At 57.5% G+C, this 13,521-nt stretch overlaps 3 protein-coding genes across 3 annotated transcripts in view; 1 reads left to right on the top strand and 2 right to left on the bottom strand.

The window, feature by feature from the left end:
- CATSPERD (cation channel sperm associated auxiliary subunit delta) overlaps positions 1-3,978 on the top strand; it is a 41,912-nt gene extending 37,934 nt beyond the window's left edge. Inside the window, exons 20-22 of the mRNA XM_028521923.2 lie at positions 116-299; positions 1,545-1,702; positions 3,696-3,978. Of these exons, the coding sequence (XP_028377724.2) occupies positions 116-299; positions 1,545-1,702; positions 3,696-3,924 (571 nt within the window). The 3' untranslated portion in view covers positions 3,925-3,978. The remainder of the gene's footprint in view (positions 1-115; positions 300-1,544; positions 1,703-3,695) is intronic.
- A 1,456-nt stretch (positions 3,979-5,434) lies between these two features.
- On the bottom strand, positions 5,435-7,219 carry PRR22 (proline rich 22). Its single transcript, XM_028521841.2, has 3 exons — positions 7,031-7,219; positions 6,859-6,921; positions 5,435-6,528 (listed from the first exon to the last, which is right to left on the bottom strand). Exons 1-3 carry the CDS (start codon positions 7,212-7,214, stop codon positions 5,450-5,452), a joined length of 1,326 nt encoding a protein of 441 aa, XP_028377642.1. The 5' UTR covers positions 7,215-7,219; the 3' UTR covers positions 5,435-5,449.
- Positions 7,220-7,760: 541 nt separating this feature from the next.
- On the bottom strand, positions 7,761-13,174 carry DUS3L (dihydrouridine synthase 3 like). The gene is made up of 13 exons (XM_028521171.2): positions 12,785-13,174; positions 11,807-12,092; positions 11,055-11,561; positions 10,671-10,712; positions 10,361-10,513; positions 10,009-10,125; positions 9,747-9,812; positions 9,565-9,675; positions 9,016-9,112; positions 8,758-8,833; positions 8,199-8,387; positions 7,990-8,118; positions 7,761-7,911 (listed from the first exon to the last, which is right to left on the bottom strand). The coding sequence occupies exons 1-13, from the start codon at positions 12,880-12,882 to the stop codon at positions 7,839-7,841; spliced, it is 1,944 nt and encodes a 647-aa protein (XP_028376972.1). The 5' UTR covers positions 12,883-13,174; the 3' UTR covers positions 7,761-7,838.
- Positions 13,175-13,521: the final 347 nt, after the last annotated feature.

Raw genomic sequence — 13,521 nt, forward strand, 5'->3', positions numbered from 1 at the left:
CGCTTCGCTTTGTTCTGCTGCTACACCACCCCTGCCTGGAACAGTCCCCTAACCTGTCAGGGCCGCTATCTCCCTGGGCCAGCCTCCCACAGCCACTCCTTGTGTTGTACTCTAGATGGCGGGAAGAAAAGTTCCAGGAGGTTATGGAGGCAGAGTATGTCTTGCTGGAGCTGAACGGACTGTTCACCTACACGTACTCCCTGACGGCAGGCACGGCGCTCTGCAGGGCCCAGCCGCAGAACTGGACCTCCATCATGTGGAATGCCAGCGAGGAGCGGCCCTTTGCCTGGGACCGAGAGGTAGTAGTTACTCTTCAGTTATTTCCCCAACAGGCCACCAGTCAGGTGGTGACAACAAATTAAACCCAGTTGTGGGGTACCTCAGTCCACCTGGCCTGCTATCACAGGACACTGGAGACTGGGGACTTGTAAACAACAGACACTTATTTCTCACCATCCTGGAAGGCTTGAAGTCCCAGACCATGGTACTGGCTGATCCGAGGGCTGGTGAGAGTCTGCCTCCTGGTTCATGAATGATTGCCTTCCCGCTGTGTCCTCACATGGCTGAAGAGGCGAGGGGGGTGCTCTGGAGTCCTTTTCCTAAGGGCACATCTTTATGATCTAATCTCCTCCTAAAGGCACTGCCTCCTAATACCATCCCCTTAAGGGTTAGGTTCCAACACGTGAATTTCAGGGGCATGCCAACATTCATTCCCCAGCAGGGGTGTCAAGGGGGGCGGGAGCACACTGACATCGAGAGCCTGGGGCGGTATCTGGGAATGTAAGCTGTGTAAATTATTTAGGAATCTCCACCAAGGGGCACTGGCCAAATGTTCAGAGCTGTGGTCATTGCTGGTAATTTTCTAGAACCATCGAAATGCCCATTACAAAGGGACTGATTAAATTCACAATCTGTTCTGCTGAGCGAGCATTTTTACCATGAGCATTGATTTGCTCATGACCGATACATAATGGCATGATGTCAGTAAAAGGAAGAAATTGCATCGGTGGTCCTGGGAGCTCTGATGCGCGTGAATAGTTCCCATCCATCCACTGAGCCCCTCAACTCCAAAGGCACGAACACGGCACAATGCAGCAATGGTACCAGCAGGGGGCGCTCACCCTGCACCTGAGCCCATTCCTGCCTTCGGGTTCTTGGCTCTTTTAGTTACACCTGCTTCTGTCGTATCAGTTTGATCTATTTTGTTGATGACACTGGTTTTACTTGTTTTTCTTTTTTTTAACAAATGTGAAATTCACACAACACAATGAACTATTTTAAAGTGCACAACTCATGTCCATGTCTCATGCATTCACAAAGCTGTACAAGCCCCAGGAAGGAAGAGGGAGGGTGAAGCTTAAGCCACACCCACAGCCTCCTCCGTTGGGGCCAGGAACTTGCCCACCCAGAGAGCATAGGGCCCTAACCCGAACCATGGGTGTTTGGTGAGCAGGTGGGGCCACGCTCACGGTGGAGGGTGTCTGTGGGCACTGGTGTGGCTTTCCCAGCCACCAGACCAATGCGCATACCCCTGTCCTCCTCAGAACTATGTGAGCTGCCATGACCCCAACAACAATGCTCCCCTAAAATGGCCAGAGGTCCCCTATCAGATCTTGGGAGGCCGAACGGCAAACAAGGTCATTTTCAACCAAAGGAACGGAATTTATATCTTCTTCATTTCTGTCGTGGATCCATACTACAGGTGAGTGGGGTGAGGGGAACCGCCCTGTGCCCAGGTCTCTGGGGGTGGCTAGCTCTCCTGGGGCATGTTGCACACACGTGGGGGACCCGCTTCCCCCCTCACCTTACCACACCTTGCATAAGCCAGGATTTGCTCAATAGCCCAGATAGTCCCCTGGGAAAAGAGATTTTAAGTCATGGATGACATCTGTTCGTCGCCAAGTAAATCCTCTTCAGACCCATGCTGGGTGCTGGGGGAGCAGTGGTGACCAGCAGCCACAGGCCTGCCCCGGGGGCCAGAGTCACCCTCTGGTGCAGTGTCTGCTAGGGTGAAGGGGCCGACCCGGAAATATTCAGGGATTCCACAAGCCAGTTGACTTCAAATTGGCCATGGCAGGAGTATTTACAACAGGGAAATCGGCACACACTATCAATCAGACCTCCCCTCCCCTGCCAAAGCTGGTTGTTAAATATTCACCACCTGTGACAGCTGAGCCGCTCCTGAGTCACGTCCAGTGTGCTTTTCTAGGTCATCAGTATCTCTCACTGGGAGAGGGATTATGGGGGGCCATTTTCTCCCCTCCTCATCTATCCCCTCAAGACAGGTACAAACTCCACCCCCAGAACACACGGAGACCCTGTTTTCCCTAGAGGCCCCTGACCCTGGGCCAGAGAGACTGGCTCTGAGATGACCTTGGGTGGAAGGCACAGTGGTGGGGACATCCAGAGGAGAGAAGGGACTACCTGTGGGAATTGTCACCTCCTCTCCCTCTACCCTGTGTCCAGGAGAGCCCTCAGTGAGTTCTGCCATCCCCCTCTCCTGGGTCGCCCTTCCTGCCCACCGGCTGCATCTCCACTGGCCACCAGCCTCGTGGATGCCTGTGGCTGCTGTCCTGTCCTCACTCTGCTTCCAGGCTGTGACGGAACCTGGGCAAAGAGGAGGCACCCCTTGTCTGCAGAGGAGGGGACCCTAGGGGTCCTGGGGGGGAAATATGACTGCTGCCAAAATACACAAGAGGAAGGCACAGTAAGAATGGATAAAAAGTAGATATAAATTGAACTCGGTGTCTGGCATGGACACTGGCCCACGGTGTCCGCGACATTATGGATGAGATAAGATACATTCACAAGGACTACCGAGTCCTGTGGAGGAAAAGGGACGGTGCGACTTCTCTCTCAAGGGTAGGGCGCTCCAACCCTTGCCTTGACAGGTTTTTATTGGCTTTCAAATTGCACAGGAATGCAGGTAAAGCTCATTAATCATTGTCAGGCAGTCAGGATCAAACAACAGACAGTATACAAAGAATTACGAGGGCTTATTCTGAGTCAGGGTCTGTTAGCTAAAGGACTACAAAACTTTGGGAAACAAACTCATTTCCTGCTCAGACCCTTATCATTTAATGGAGAGCATTCTTAGCAAAGCAGTTTTCACAGGATTTTATGCATTCTTTCTCAGGCCTGATCACCCAGGGAGCCTGTCCTTTCCAGCACAGGGCTGCACCACCCTCTGTCATTGTTTCAGGCTTAAGTCAGGCAGGGGAAGTAAGGCAGCTAAGAGATTAGGAGACTTCTTGTAGACAGAATGAGGACTCAGGCTGTCAACACTGAGGGGCGAGGGTCCATCACCCAGTTTTGCTAGAGCCCCCCAAGTCCTTCCCTGGGGCCTCCCCATGATCGTGCCTGTCTTAGGCCATTCCCCCGCTTGGGGAATCTTACCCATCATTGGCTAACTGATCGAGCATTGGGGGCCAGTTATGGATGAAGTAAAAGGAGCAGAAGCGGCACTCCTGCCAGGGAGATAAGCTTTGTCTCCTTAGTGGCTTATGGTCTGAAGGTCACTCACTCAGCCTTAGCCGTGGGGGGCGGGTTACAGCTTCTGAAACCAGGCAGGGTGGTTCCCATGTGTTCCAGGTCACCAGTCCAGGGCCCTGACCTCAGTTTTACCATGTGTGCTGGGTGAGGGCAGGGCCCCTGAAGGTGGTGCCCTATGGCCTCTCCCCACCCACCCCTTGCAGCTACTGCCACCTGGAGACCACCTTCAGCGTCTACGTGTATGGGGCCTTCCCGCTGCCCTTCAGCCACTCAGCAATCATCACGACTCTGCTCGTAGTGGCCACCCTGCTGTCCGTGTGGCTGGCCTACATGGTCCCCAAACTGCTGCACATGGAGCAGGGCCACAGGTTCAGAGGGTTCTGGGTCGGTCTGTGCAGGAGATGCAGACAGTCCTGTGCGTGTTTCCGGTGAAGGCGCTGAGCGTGCACCAGAGGGGCTGAGTTGTCAAAATAAAGTGTATATAAAACAAGCAGGTGACATGAGCACTAACCATGGGTGGTTTTTTCTGGATGCCTGCCTCCACTGCTCTGCCTCTCTTGACATGCTGGTGTCAGAGTTCCTCTGAATGACAGCACTTCCATCAGCTGTTAGCTGTCAGAAGAGGGGTGGCCCATGCACTAATCAATAGGGGTGGGTGAGCCCTGGCCAGGTGGCTCAGTTGGTTGGAACGTTGTCCCATAGACTAAAAGGTCTTGGGTTTGATTCCCTGCCAGGGCACATACCCAGGTTGCGGGTTCGATCTTTGGTTGGGGCATGTGTGATAAGGCAACTGGTTGATGTTTCCTTCTCACATTGATGTTTCTTCCTCTTCTCCCCCAACCCTTTCTCTCACTCTAAAAGTGAATAATAGCCCTGGCTGGCGTAGCTCAGTGGATTGAGCTCGGGCTGCGAACCAAAGCATCGCAGGTTCGATTCCCAGTCAGGGCACATGCCTGGGTTGCAGGCCACAGCCCCCAGCAACCGCACATTGATGTTTCTCTCTCTCTCTCTCTTTCTCCCTCCCTCCCCTCTCTAAAATAAATAAATAAAATCTTTTAAAAAAAAGAAAAAAAAATAAAAGTGAATAATAATAATAATAATAATTAATAATAAAGTGAGTGAGACAGTGGCACAGTGGAGTGACAGGCAGGCCTCAGAAAGGGTGAGACAGCAATCAGAGAAGGTTAAGACCCTGGGCAGAGCAGGGAAGTCTGTAGAAGATGGGCCATTTCATATCTGTGCTTACAAACCCTAACTCATGTACAGACAAACACACGGCCCCCCAAAGCCCTGGCTCCCCTGTGCCTGCTACTTGGGATGCAGAACCCACGTGCTGGGCCTGGTGGGAAGACCCGGTGTTCAGGGCCTGGTCAAACACCCTACCTGAGACAGACTTACCCATCATGGTCTCTGGCTGCCACCAGAGTTTCAGGTGCACTATGCCCATCTCCACCATGAGTGGACCTGTTTCCAGTTACCTGTGTGCCAAGTGGGCACTGTCTCCCACCTCCTCGCCCAGCCCTCACCCCTCACCACCAGGCACCCTCACCTCCATCCAGCACCTGCCCCTCATGTCTGCCTGAACTAGCGTGGGGTCCTTTTCCTGCCTTTCTCTGGGCAGCCGTGACTTCTCCTGCCAAACGTGGAGGTGGGGAATCCTTACGGTGCAGGGCTCTGGGTAGTGTCTCTCCACCTCTCAGAGGCCCCCCTTCCCTGTTGGCTAAGTTTCCAGTGCCAGGACACAGGGGATGTACAGTCCCCCCGAGGCAAGGGCTCCTCGGCTCAGCCTGGACGCCCGGCACCTGGGGGACACTGGGCTCCTGCAGGGCTCCCCCGTGTGGTTCAGGGCCCATTGGATGGAGCAGGTGAGGGGGCGGCCCTCCCTCTGTGCCCACCCCTGGTCCACTGCCCTCCATCGCCACCACCGAGTAGACACTGGGCTGAGGTTCAATCTGCTTTAATGAGGGGCGGCTCCCAGGTCCTGCCTGGGTACGGGGGAGGGGGCACTGGACAGGCCCACGGACTGCTTACTCTTGCCTCCTTGCCTCCCCTTTTTGGTGGCTGAGGCACTGGACTTTCTCTTGCTGGGGGGCTCAGCCTGAAGCACCGGGGCTGCCGTGGTGGTGGCAGGGGGCCCTGGGCAGGGTGGCGGCTCCTCGTCAAGCGCCTTGAAGTTGAAAAAGTAGTCCACGTTGGACACGGTGTCCAGGATCTCGGGCACACTGTAGTCGAAGGACAGCAACTCATCCGGCAGGTGCAGCGAACGGATGTCGCTGGAGGAGTCATCCCCACCACCCCCGCTGTCGGGCAGGGCTGGTCCAGGGGCCTTGCGCAGGGACTTCTCGGGCTCCGTGCCCCCCGGCAGGCAGTCGAAGAGCTTCATGGCATCTTCCAGCAGCACCTTCTCAGGCAGCACAAAGGCCCTGGCGGCCTCGGGGGACCTAGTCTCACCCGCCCCTGATGGGGCTGCCTCTGCTTCGGCCACCTTGGGGTCCCCAGGGCCTGGTGGGTACAGCAGGTCTGGCCCGGTACCGTTGCCCTGCAGCTCCTTGGCAGGAAAGGCCCTCAGATGACCCTTGAGGTGGCCATAGGCCCCAGGGGGCAAAGCGGCCTCAGCGGGCAGAGTGATGAGGAGCGGGGGCAGCTGGTTTTCCTTGGAGGGCAGTGGTGGGGGCAGGGGCACCGGGCCTTCCTTGAGCAGGGGTGGGGGTGGCTCCACGAAGGTGGGTGCCCCCCCTTCACCTACAAAGCCCAGGACGTCAGGCCCGGGCCCCTCAGGTGGGTAGTAGGGCATGAGGTACTGGGGGCCCTCAGGTGCTGGCTGGAAATGGGGGTAAGGCGGAGTCTGTACCGGGGCCTTGAGGTAGTGCTGGGGCTCTAGGAGGTAGGTGCCCGATGAGGCAGGGCCCCCAGCCGGCACCCCACCACCCGCTGCTGCCAGCTTGTACAGGGACGACTGGCCGAAGTCAGTGGCGGCCCACTCGATTCGGTAAATTCGGGGGTCAAAGAAGCAGCCGCAGGGCGCCATCTGGAAACCTGTGGGCCCAGGAGGGGCGGCCCTGAGAAGGGCAGGGCTAGGACCCACCTACCTGGGGAAGGCAGTGTGGGGTCATGGGAGAAGACAGCCCAAACCCTGGGGACCTATGGACAAAAGCCTGGGTTTGGGGGCCCCGCTGGGGGACAAGAGCCACAGGCCTTGTCTTCAGGGTCCTGTCTAGATGGGGCACAGACCTCGGTCTGGGGACCCCTTTGGGAAACAAGGACACAAACTTTGGCGTCTGGGAGCTGCTGAGGGACAGGCGAGATGGCCCTGCCCGCTCCAGCCCTGGCACAGGGCCTAGTCAAGGGTTGGGAGGAGCCTGATACCTGCTGGAGGGGCCGGAAACACCTCTTTCTCCAGGTCTGGGGGGTGATACAGGTTGGAGGAACCTGCAGACGAAGTCATGCGGGTAGGTGAGGTCCTGGAGCTGGTGGGCAGAGCCCAGGCCCCCCGCCCCCAGTCAGGTGTCCCCGGCTGCCACCGCTGCCTGACTCATACCCACAGTGGGAAGAGGGTCTGTGCAGGCAGCAGTGGGCGGGCCGCCCGGCCCCTCGGTGCCATCCAGGCCCTGGGGGCTGAAACCTTCTTGGGGAGCTGCAGTAGTGTAGAAGGGTTTTGGGTGCTGCATGGGGAGGTGGGGGGCCCAGCCCGGGCAGGCCTGGAGGGTGGCAGGTGAGAGCATAGGCACCTCACCTGGAGAACGGGCTCAGAAGTCACACAGAATTCTGTTTGCCTGGTTACTCCTGGCGGCAGGTTCCAGCCTGTAGTTCCTCCCACTGGCCAGGATTCCAGGTATTGGAGGTGGGGGAGGGTGGACAGGGACAAAAGGGAAAACCAAGGCAGCCGGAGACGTGTGTCACAAAGTGTGGGGCAAACCCTGGGCCTAGTGTGCTGCCTTCTGCCTTACCAGCAACGCCCATCTGATAGTTCTCAGACTGCTTCCTCCAGGCAGCCTGCCCGGATCCACACCCCTGCAAGCCAAGGACCCCCCTCCACTCTCATAATCCCCAGTGGCTTCTTTGTGGTCAAGGCTTCTCTGGGCATCAGCAGCGACCTGCACGGGGCTGGCCCTGTGGGGGCAGCCAGGAGACTTCGGTGAATGAGGAAGGGAGAGGGAGGGGAGCTGCTGGGATGGCGACGGGGAAGGGAACGGGGAAGGGAACAGGCAGGTGTCCAGAAAGGGCTCCCGGGAGCAGGAAAGGGCCACCTCAGGGTCACAGAAAGGCCAGAGTTTTAAAAGAATATAAAGTTTATTGTCTTCTCACACGCTAAGGGGACCCTCCAATGCTTCCTCCCACCCCTGCAGCTACTTGTAGGCATTGGCCTTGTGTTTCGGCACAAAGACGAAATTGGGCGGCACAGGTCCCAGCAGCATCTCACTGTGAGGGCAGGCAGAAGGCAGGGTCAGACCTGGGGCCTGGGCCTCCCCTTCCCCAGCATGCCCCCAGCCCCAGCACCTGATGTGGATCCAGTCGGCTGCCTTCTGGCTGGCCATGAGTGTCTCCAGGTAGTCACGGCCCAAGTAGTAGGGGGGCCGCTCATTGATCCTCTGGGGGAGCCGCTCCAGCAGACCCACAGGCACGTACCTGCAGGCAGGTGGAGACTCAGGGTTGAGCCAGGCTGCCTCACACCACCAGCACCCCCACCCTGGCTGCTCCATGTCCACCTGCACAGGAAGGACAGCCATTCAAGGAGGAAGCGGCGGGTCTTCTCCACGCCCTGCGTGTCCGAGCCCCAGTGCTCCAGGCCATAGTACGTGAAGTCCCGCAGGATGTCCAGGCGCTCGGATGATGAAATGTCCCAGTGTCGCTGCTCCTTGATCTCCGTGAACAGCCACGGCTTGAGCAGGGCACCACTGAGGGCCGGGGAGTGGTCAGAGGCGTCCAGTCCCACAGTCCCAGACCCTCCTGCTGTGTGCGTACCACCTTCAACCCCTAAGAGTTCTAACTCGCAACTCCAAGCCCACAGCTGCAGAAATTTCCAGACTGTTCCAGAAATTTCCCTCCCAGCTGCAGCCCCGCCATCTCTCTGCACAGACACACACACCTGCTGGGGACAAAGGGGACTAGGGAGTGCAGCAGTTGGGCAGCAATACTGTGACAAGAGAGATAAAGCTCAGACACAGCCTTGCCCTCCCGAGACGCAGGCCAGGCCTTAAGGGTAACTCCAGATAGCTCTCTGCACATGTCCCCCCACCCCCCGGTCCAGGCGCCAGGCATGCTTACCGGGCAATCATGATTCCAGCGACGCCAGTCTGCATGGCGCAGTTAGCATCCTCGTATGATAAGATGTCTCCATTTCCTGAGGGACAGACACAGGGGCCTCGGGGAGCTGCACACAGGCAGGAAAGCCAGCTCTTGGGAGTTCTTGCCAACCCAGCAGCCCCCATTGAGGCAGGGAGGGGTCTCAGGTAGGGGGTGGGCCCAGGTGTGTCTGTGGCCTTTGATGACAGGGCATGTAAGTTTAAGTGACAGGAAACCCACCAAACAGGGGCATGGGGCTGGCTGCCATCACACACTGCTTGATATACTGCCAGTCAGCCAGCTTGGTGTAGCGCTGCTCCCGAGAGCGGCCGTGGAGCTAGAGGAGAAGCAGCCACATGGGGAGGGAGGGAAGGTCCAGGGAGGTGGAGCATCAGAGAGAGAGAGAGAGAGAGAGAGAAAGAGAGAAAGAGAGAGACCAGAGACCCAGGCTGAGACAGACAGACAGACAGAGTCAGAGATGGAGGGAGAGCCGAGATGAAAAGGGAGGAGGGGAAGAAACAGACCATTAGAAAGGGTTGCGGAGCCCTGGCTCAATGTATTGAGCGTGGGCTGCGAACCAAAGGGTCGCTGGTTCGATTCCCAGTCAGGGCACATGCCTGGGTTGCAAGCCAAGTCCCCAGTAGGGGGTGTGCAAGAGGCAACCACACATTGCTATTTCTCTCCCTTTCTCCCCCTCTCTCTAAAAATAAATAAAATTTTTTTAAAAATTTAAAAAAGAAGAAAGGGTTGCCGGAAGGCCCCTGATACCCACTGTACCCCAAGACCCACCGTGACCAGGGCTGCACCCCAGTCCCGCAACTTGGGCAGCAACCGGTGTGCCAGGTTCACACGTTCCTGGACACCTGTGCGGATCTTCACTGTCAGCGGCACGTCCAGCACCTGTGGGGATGGGTGTGATCAGCAGGGCCCAGGCTTGGATGGAGAAAAGGTGGGGACATCTTGGAGCATACCTGGTTCATGCCACAAACGATCTGCTGGAACTTGGCAGAGCGGTTCATGAGGGCACAGCCCCCACCCTGGAAGATACAAGCAGCTGGAGCAAAGGAGGGCAGGACCCACACTGGGCCTGACATCCCTTGCTGGTCAAGTGGGGAAACTGAGGCACAGGGACCCACATAGGTTCCCAGTGACTCAGGCAAGAGCAAAGCCAGGTCCCAGGTCTCCACCCCATCCACTCTGCCCACTTGGGATTGAGGGCTGAACAGCCACTACCTTCTTGTACACAAGGTCAATAGGGCAGCCGACATTGATGTCCACGAAATCCACCTCGATGCTGCGGTTCAGTAGCTCGGCACACTTGGTCATAGTGTCAGGGAAGGCACCCTCCAGCTGTGGCAGGTGGTGAAGCAGAGGGGGTGAGGAGCCCATCTGGACTCTCCCTGCCTGGCCCCATGCCAAGGCCATCAGTCTGCCCCGTGGCTGAGGTGAGAGGGATCTAGGAAGTGACTGAGCCAGGCCTGGGTTCCAGGAGAGCCCACCCTGAACCTTGCTCCAAATCTTGGCAGTTGAAAGCTGCCTCCTCCCTCTCTCCCTCCCTCCCTCCCTCCCTCGGGGTAGCACCAACCTGGACACCAAAGATGTCCTCACACTGGTGGCGTTTGAGCAGGGCCCATTCGGACGTCTGGCCCTGCAGAAGATTGGTGCAGACGGCCATCTCCCCACATGTCACGTCAGCCCCAAAACGCTTACAGATTCGCCGGAAGGGCAGGTTCCCGCACTGGGGGCGGTGGGGAACACAGACAAGTGAGGGGTGCCCCAGACACCTGCCCACACACCGTGAGTGTCCTGGACAAGACAACCCAAGACCGGCAGGCACTGGGCACTGTCGGGGTGACCGTGCTGCCACCGCCCACCCCACCCCACACTAGCCCTACCGTGGTGAGGGGGGCCAGGTACAGTTTGCCACTGATGTCAAGCTAGAAGGAAAGAAAACAGAGAGGCTCTACCCTCCAACCTTGATTTTGAAGCCTCCCTTCTCCCCGCAATCTAAAACATGCTTTTCTTTGCCCCACTGGCCTAGTACCCTTTTACCTCTAAACTTCTGCATGTGTCAACCAATCTGCCTATGAGAAATGTTCTTTTCTCTGTGTCTTCTCCTGGACAGCTTCTAGTCAACCATCAAACCCTCAGTCCTAATGTCCTCTCTTCCAGGAAGCCTTTCCCACTGCCTCCCTCTGCCTTATCCCTAACTCTGTGGCTGGGAGTGTTGTCCCGTCCTTCACTGTTAGTGTCCTCAAGAGAAAGCCTGTGACCCATACCTGCCTCTTCTCACAAGGCCGCAGCCTGACTATGTCCTCATCTGTCAGGGGTCCGCAGGTCTGGATGGGGCTGTGGGAAGGGCTACTGGTGCTGGGCCCTAGGCGGGCCTGCTGGGTGTCACAGTTGTCCTGCCCTGGGGCACTCACTGTCCCTGTGGGGGTAGTGACAGCAGGGGTGGGGCCTGGCAGGTGGCCCTTCCCTAGCTGGCGCAGGGCCTGCTCAGCACGCTCAAAGTGGATCTTGCGCTTTCGAAGTTGCTGCTGCAGAGCCTTGTCCAAGCCATTTCGGATGGGAGGGGCCTGGACCACCTCCTCTTGCACCAGGTTCTGGCCCTCAGGCCCCAGATGGGCCCTGGCAAAACGGCAAGTCACACCATAGGGGCACCTGCCATAAGTCTCGAATAGTACACAACGGGGGCCCAGGTCAGCTGGCTTGGTCTTCAGGTAGCTGTTCACATCGTGTAGGAAGCGACATCGATCTCCAAAAAAACACTTAGCAGCCGATTCCTGCAGGGAAACAGGGAGGCAGTGAGGGAGGACAGGGAGAGGTTGGGGCAGCCAGACTTTGAATTAGACCCCTCCCCTCCTGGCTGTGGGTCCTAGGGCAAGTCAGTAACCTCACTGTGCCTCAGTTTCTTCATCTGGAAAATGGGAAAAATAATATTTACATCACAACACCCTGAGGACTGAATGGCGACAGAGAGGCTCAGACTAAAAGCTTCTGGGACTTTCTGGTGACACATGACACTAACCTGCACCAGGGAGGGGCAGAGCCTGTTCTTGTCATAGTGGGTGGGTTTCACATGAGGCCGGCCTTTGTTCTGGCCACGGGCCCTCTTCTGAGCCTGAGGACGCTTGCCGAGCTCAGCTGGCTCCTCCGTGGTGCCCTCTCCCAGCTGTCCATCCTCTAGTCGGATCCGCTTAGCCTCAGGTTCAGCCAGGGCACAGTCATGAGAGTTTCCTTTCTTGGGTTCCTGGCTGGGCTTCTCCTGCCTTGCTTCCAGGAACTCATGGAACTGCTCTTTGGTGGTGAGGTATCTGTCAGCAGAAAAAGAAGAAAAAGGAACTCTTGAGAGAATCCCTTCCTGAGTTCCATTCAGTGGACACCAGGGAAAGAAACTGAGAACACTTGCCCCTGTTTACATGCTTCTGCTGATGGGGACCTCACTACTTAGAACCAGACATTTGCCAGCCTGGGAAAATCTCAGAGCCACAGGAGGGCCTATTTTGTCTTTGAGTCCCCGCTGCCTGGAGTGTTAAGCCAAATTACAGGCATCAGGCAGGAACATCCCTGGCCACCTTAGGCTAAAATAAACTGTACGTCCCAGCATGCCTCACAACGGGGACTACAGCCACATTTCCCAACGTACCTCTCAGCCCTACAAGCCCCAGCCTATCCCCCGGTAATCGGCTCCGAAACAAGACCCAGCCTCTGTAACTGGGGCGCACATGCGCCAGTCCCGTCATACACTGAGACTACGGTCCCCAGCTTGCATTGCGGCCCTCGCCTCAAACCCCTCCCACACTAGCATGCTCCGCGGCATCCTGAGCATATGTGACAGTCTCCAACGTGCGTTATCTCAGGTATCGCCGCTGAGGAACAGACCGTACTGAAAAAACCTTCGAGCTTCCCGCCCCGGGCTGCCCCACCTCCCGGCATGCACCGCTCGAGACGCCCTAAGGGTGCTGGGAAGGCTCCATGAAGTTCTCCCCCTGTCCCAGGGACTCACCGAGATTTAATGGGCGCCACTCCCCGTTCCAGCGCGCCGGCTCCTAAGTCGCCACCGCCACCACTCTCTGCTGGGGCCTCCGCCGCACCCTCCGCCATCGGCCCCCCTCGCGCCCGCTTTGGAGTATTTGGAGAACACCTTCCGGGTCGCTCGTGAATTCTTGCCGTTCCTCCTGGGGAAGTGCACACGCCTGGGTCGCTCCCAGTGACGCCATTGTACGCGCGTCGTGGTGGGGGCGGAGCTTGCGTGGGGGTGGGGCCTCGGGTCCCTTTCACTACTGATATCTCTATGGGAGGGAGTTGGGCTGTTCAGAGATCCTCAAGCGGCTCGCACACTGTTCTCCCGCGGTCGGCAGTCGGCCCACAGAAGTGTTTTGTTTTCCTGCTGGGGTTTTTAAAAAATTGTTACAGGTGGTGGGAACAGCCAGTGCAAAGGCCCCGAGGTAGGACCAAGCCCTGGCGTGTGGGACAAGCAGCGAGCCCTGAGTGGCTAGAATAGAGTGAAAGGGAGAGAGGGAGGAGCTCAGAGGGAAGAGAGGGGTCTTGCAGGGCCTTGCGTGCTGCTGGGAGGACTTGGGCTCTTATCCCCAGGCAAGTGGGAGGGCTGTCAGCCCAGGAGGGCAGAATCTATTCTCTATTTGTGACAGTACCCACTGCGCTCTCTTGTACCCCGCCTGAAGCTCCCAGTTTCTGGAAGAGACTTGCTGCAGCAGAGACCGCAGGGCTCTGGACTCAGCC

The sequence above is a fragment of the Phyllostomus discolor genome, chromosome 8 (assembly GCF_004126475.2).
Source record: "Phyllostomus discolor isolate MPI-MPIP mPhyDis1 chromosome 8, mPhyDis1.pri.v3, whole genome shotgun sequence".
Classification (NCBI taxonomy): Eukaryota; Metazoa; Chordata; class Mammalia; order Chiroptera; family Phyllostomidae; genus Phyllostomus; species Phyllostomus discolor.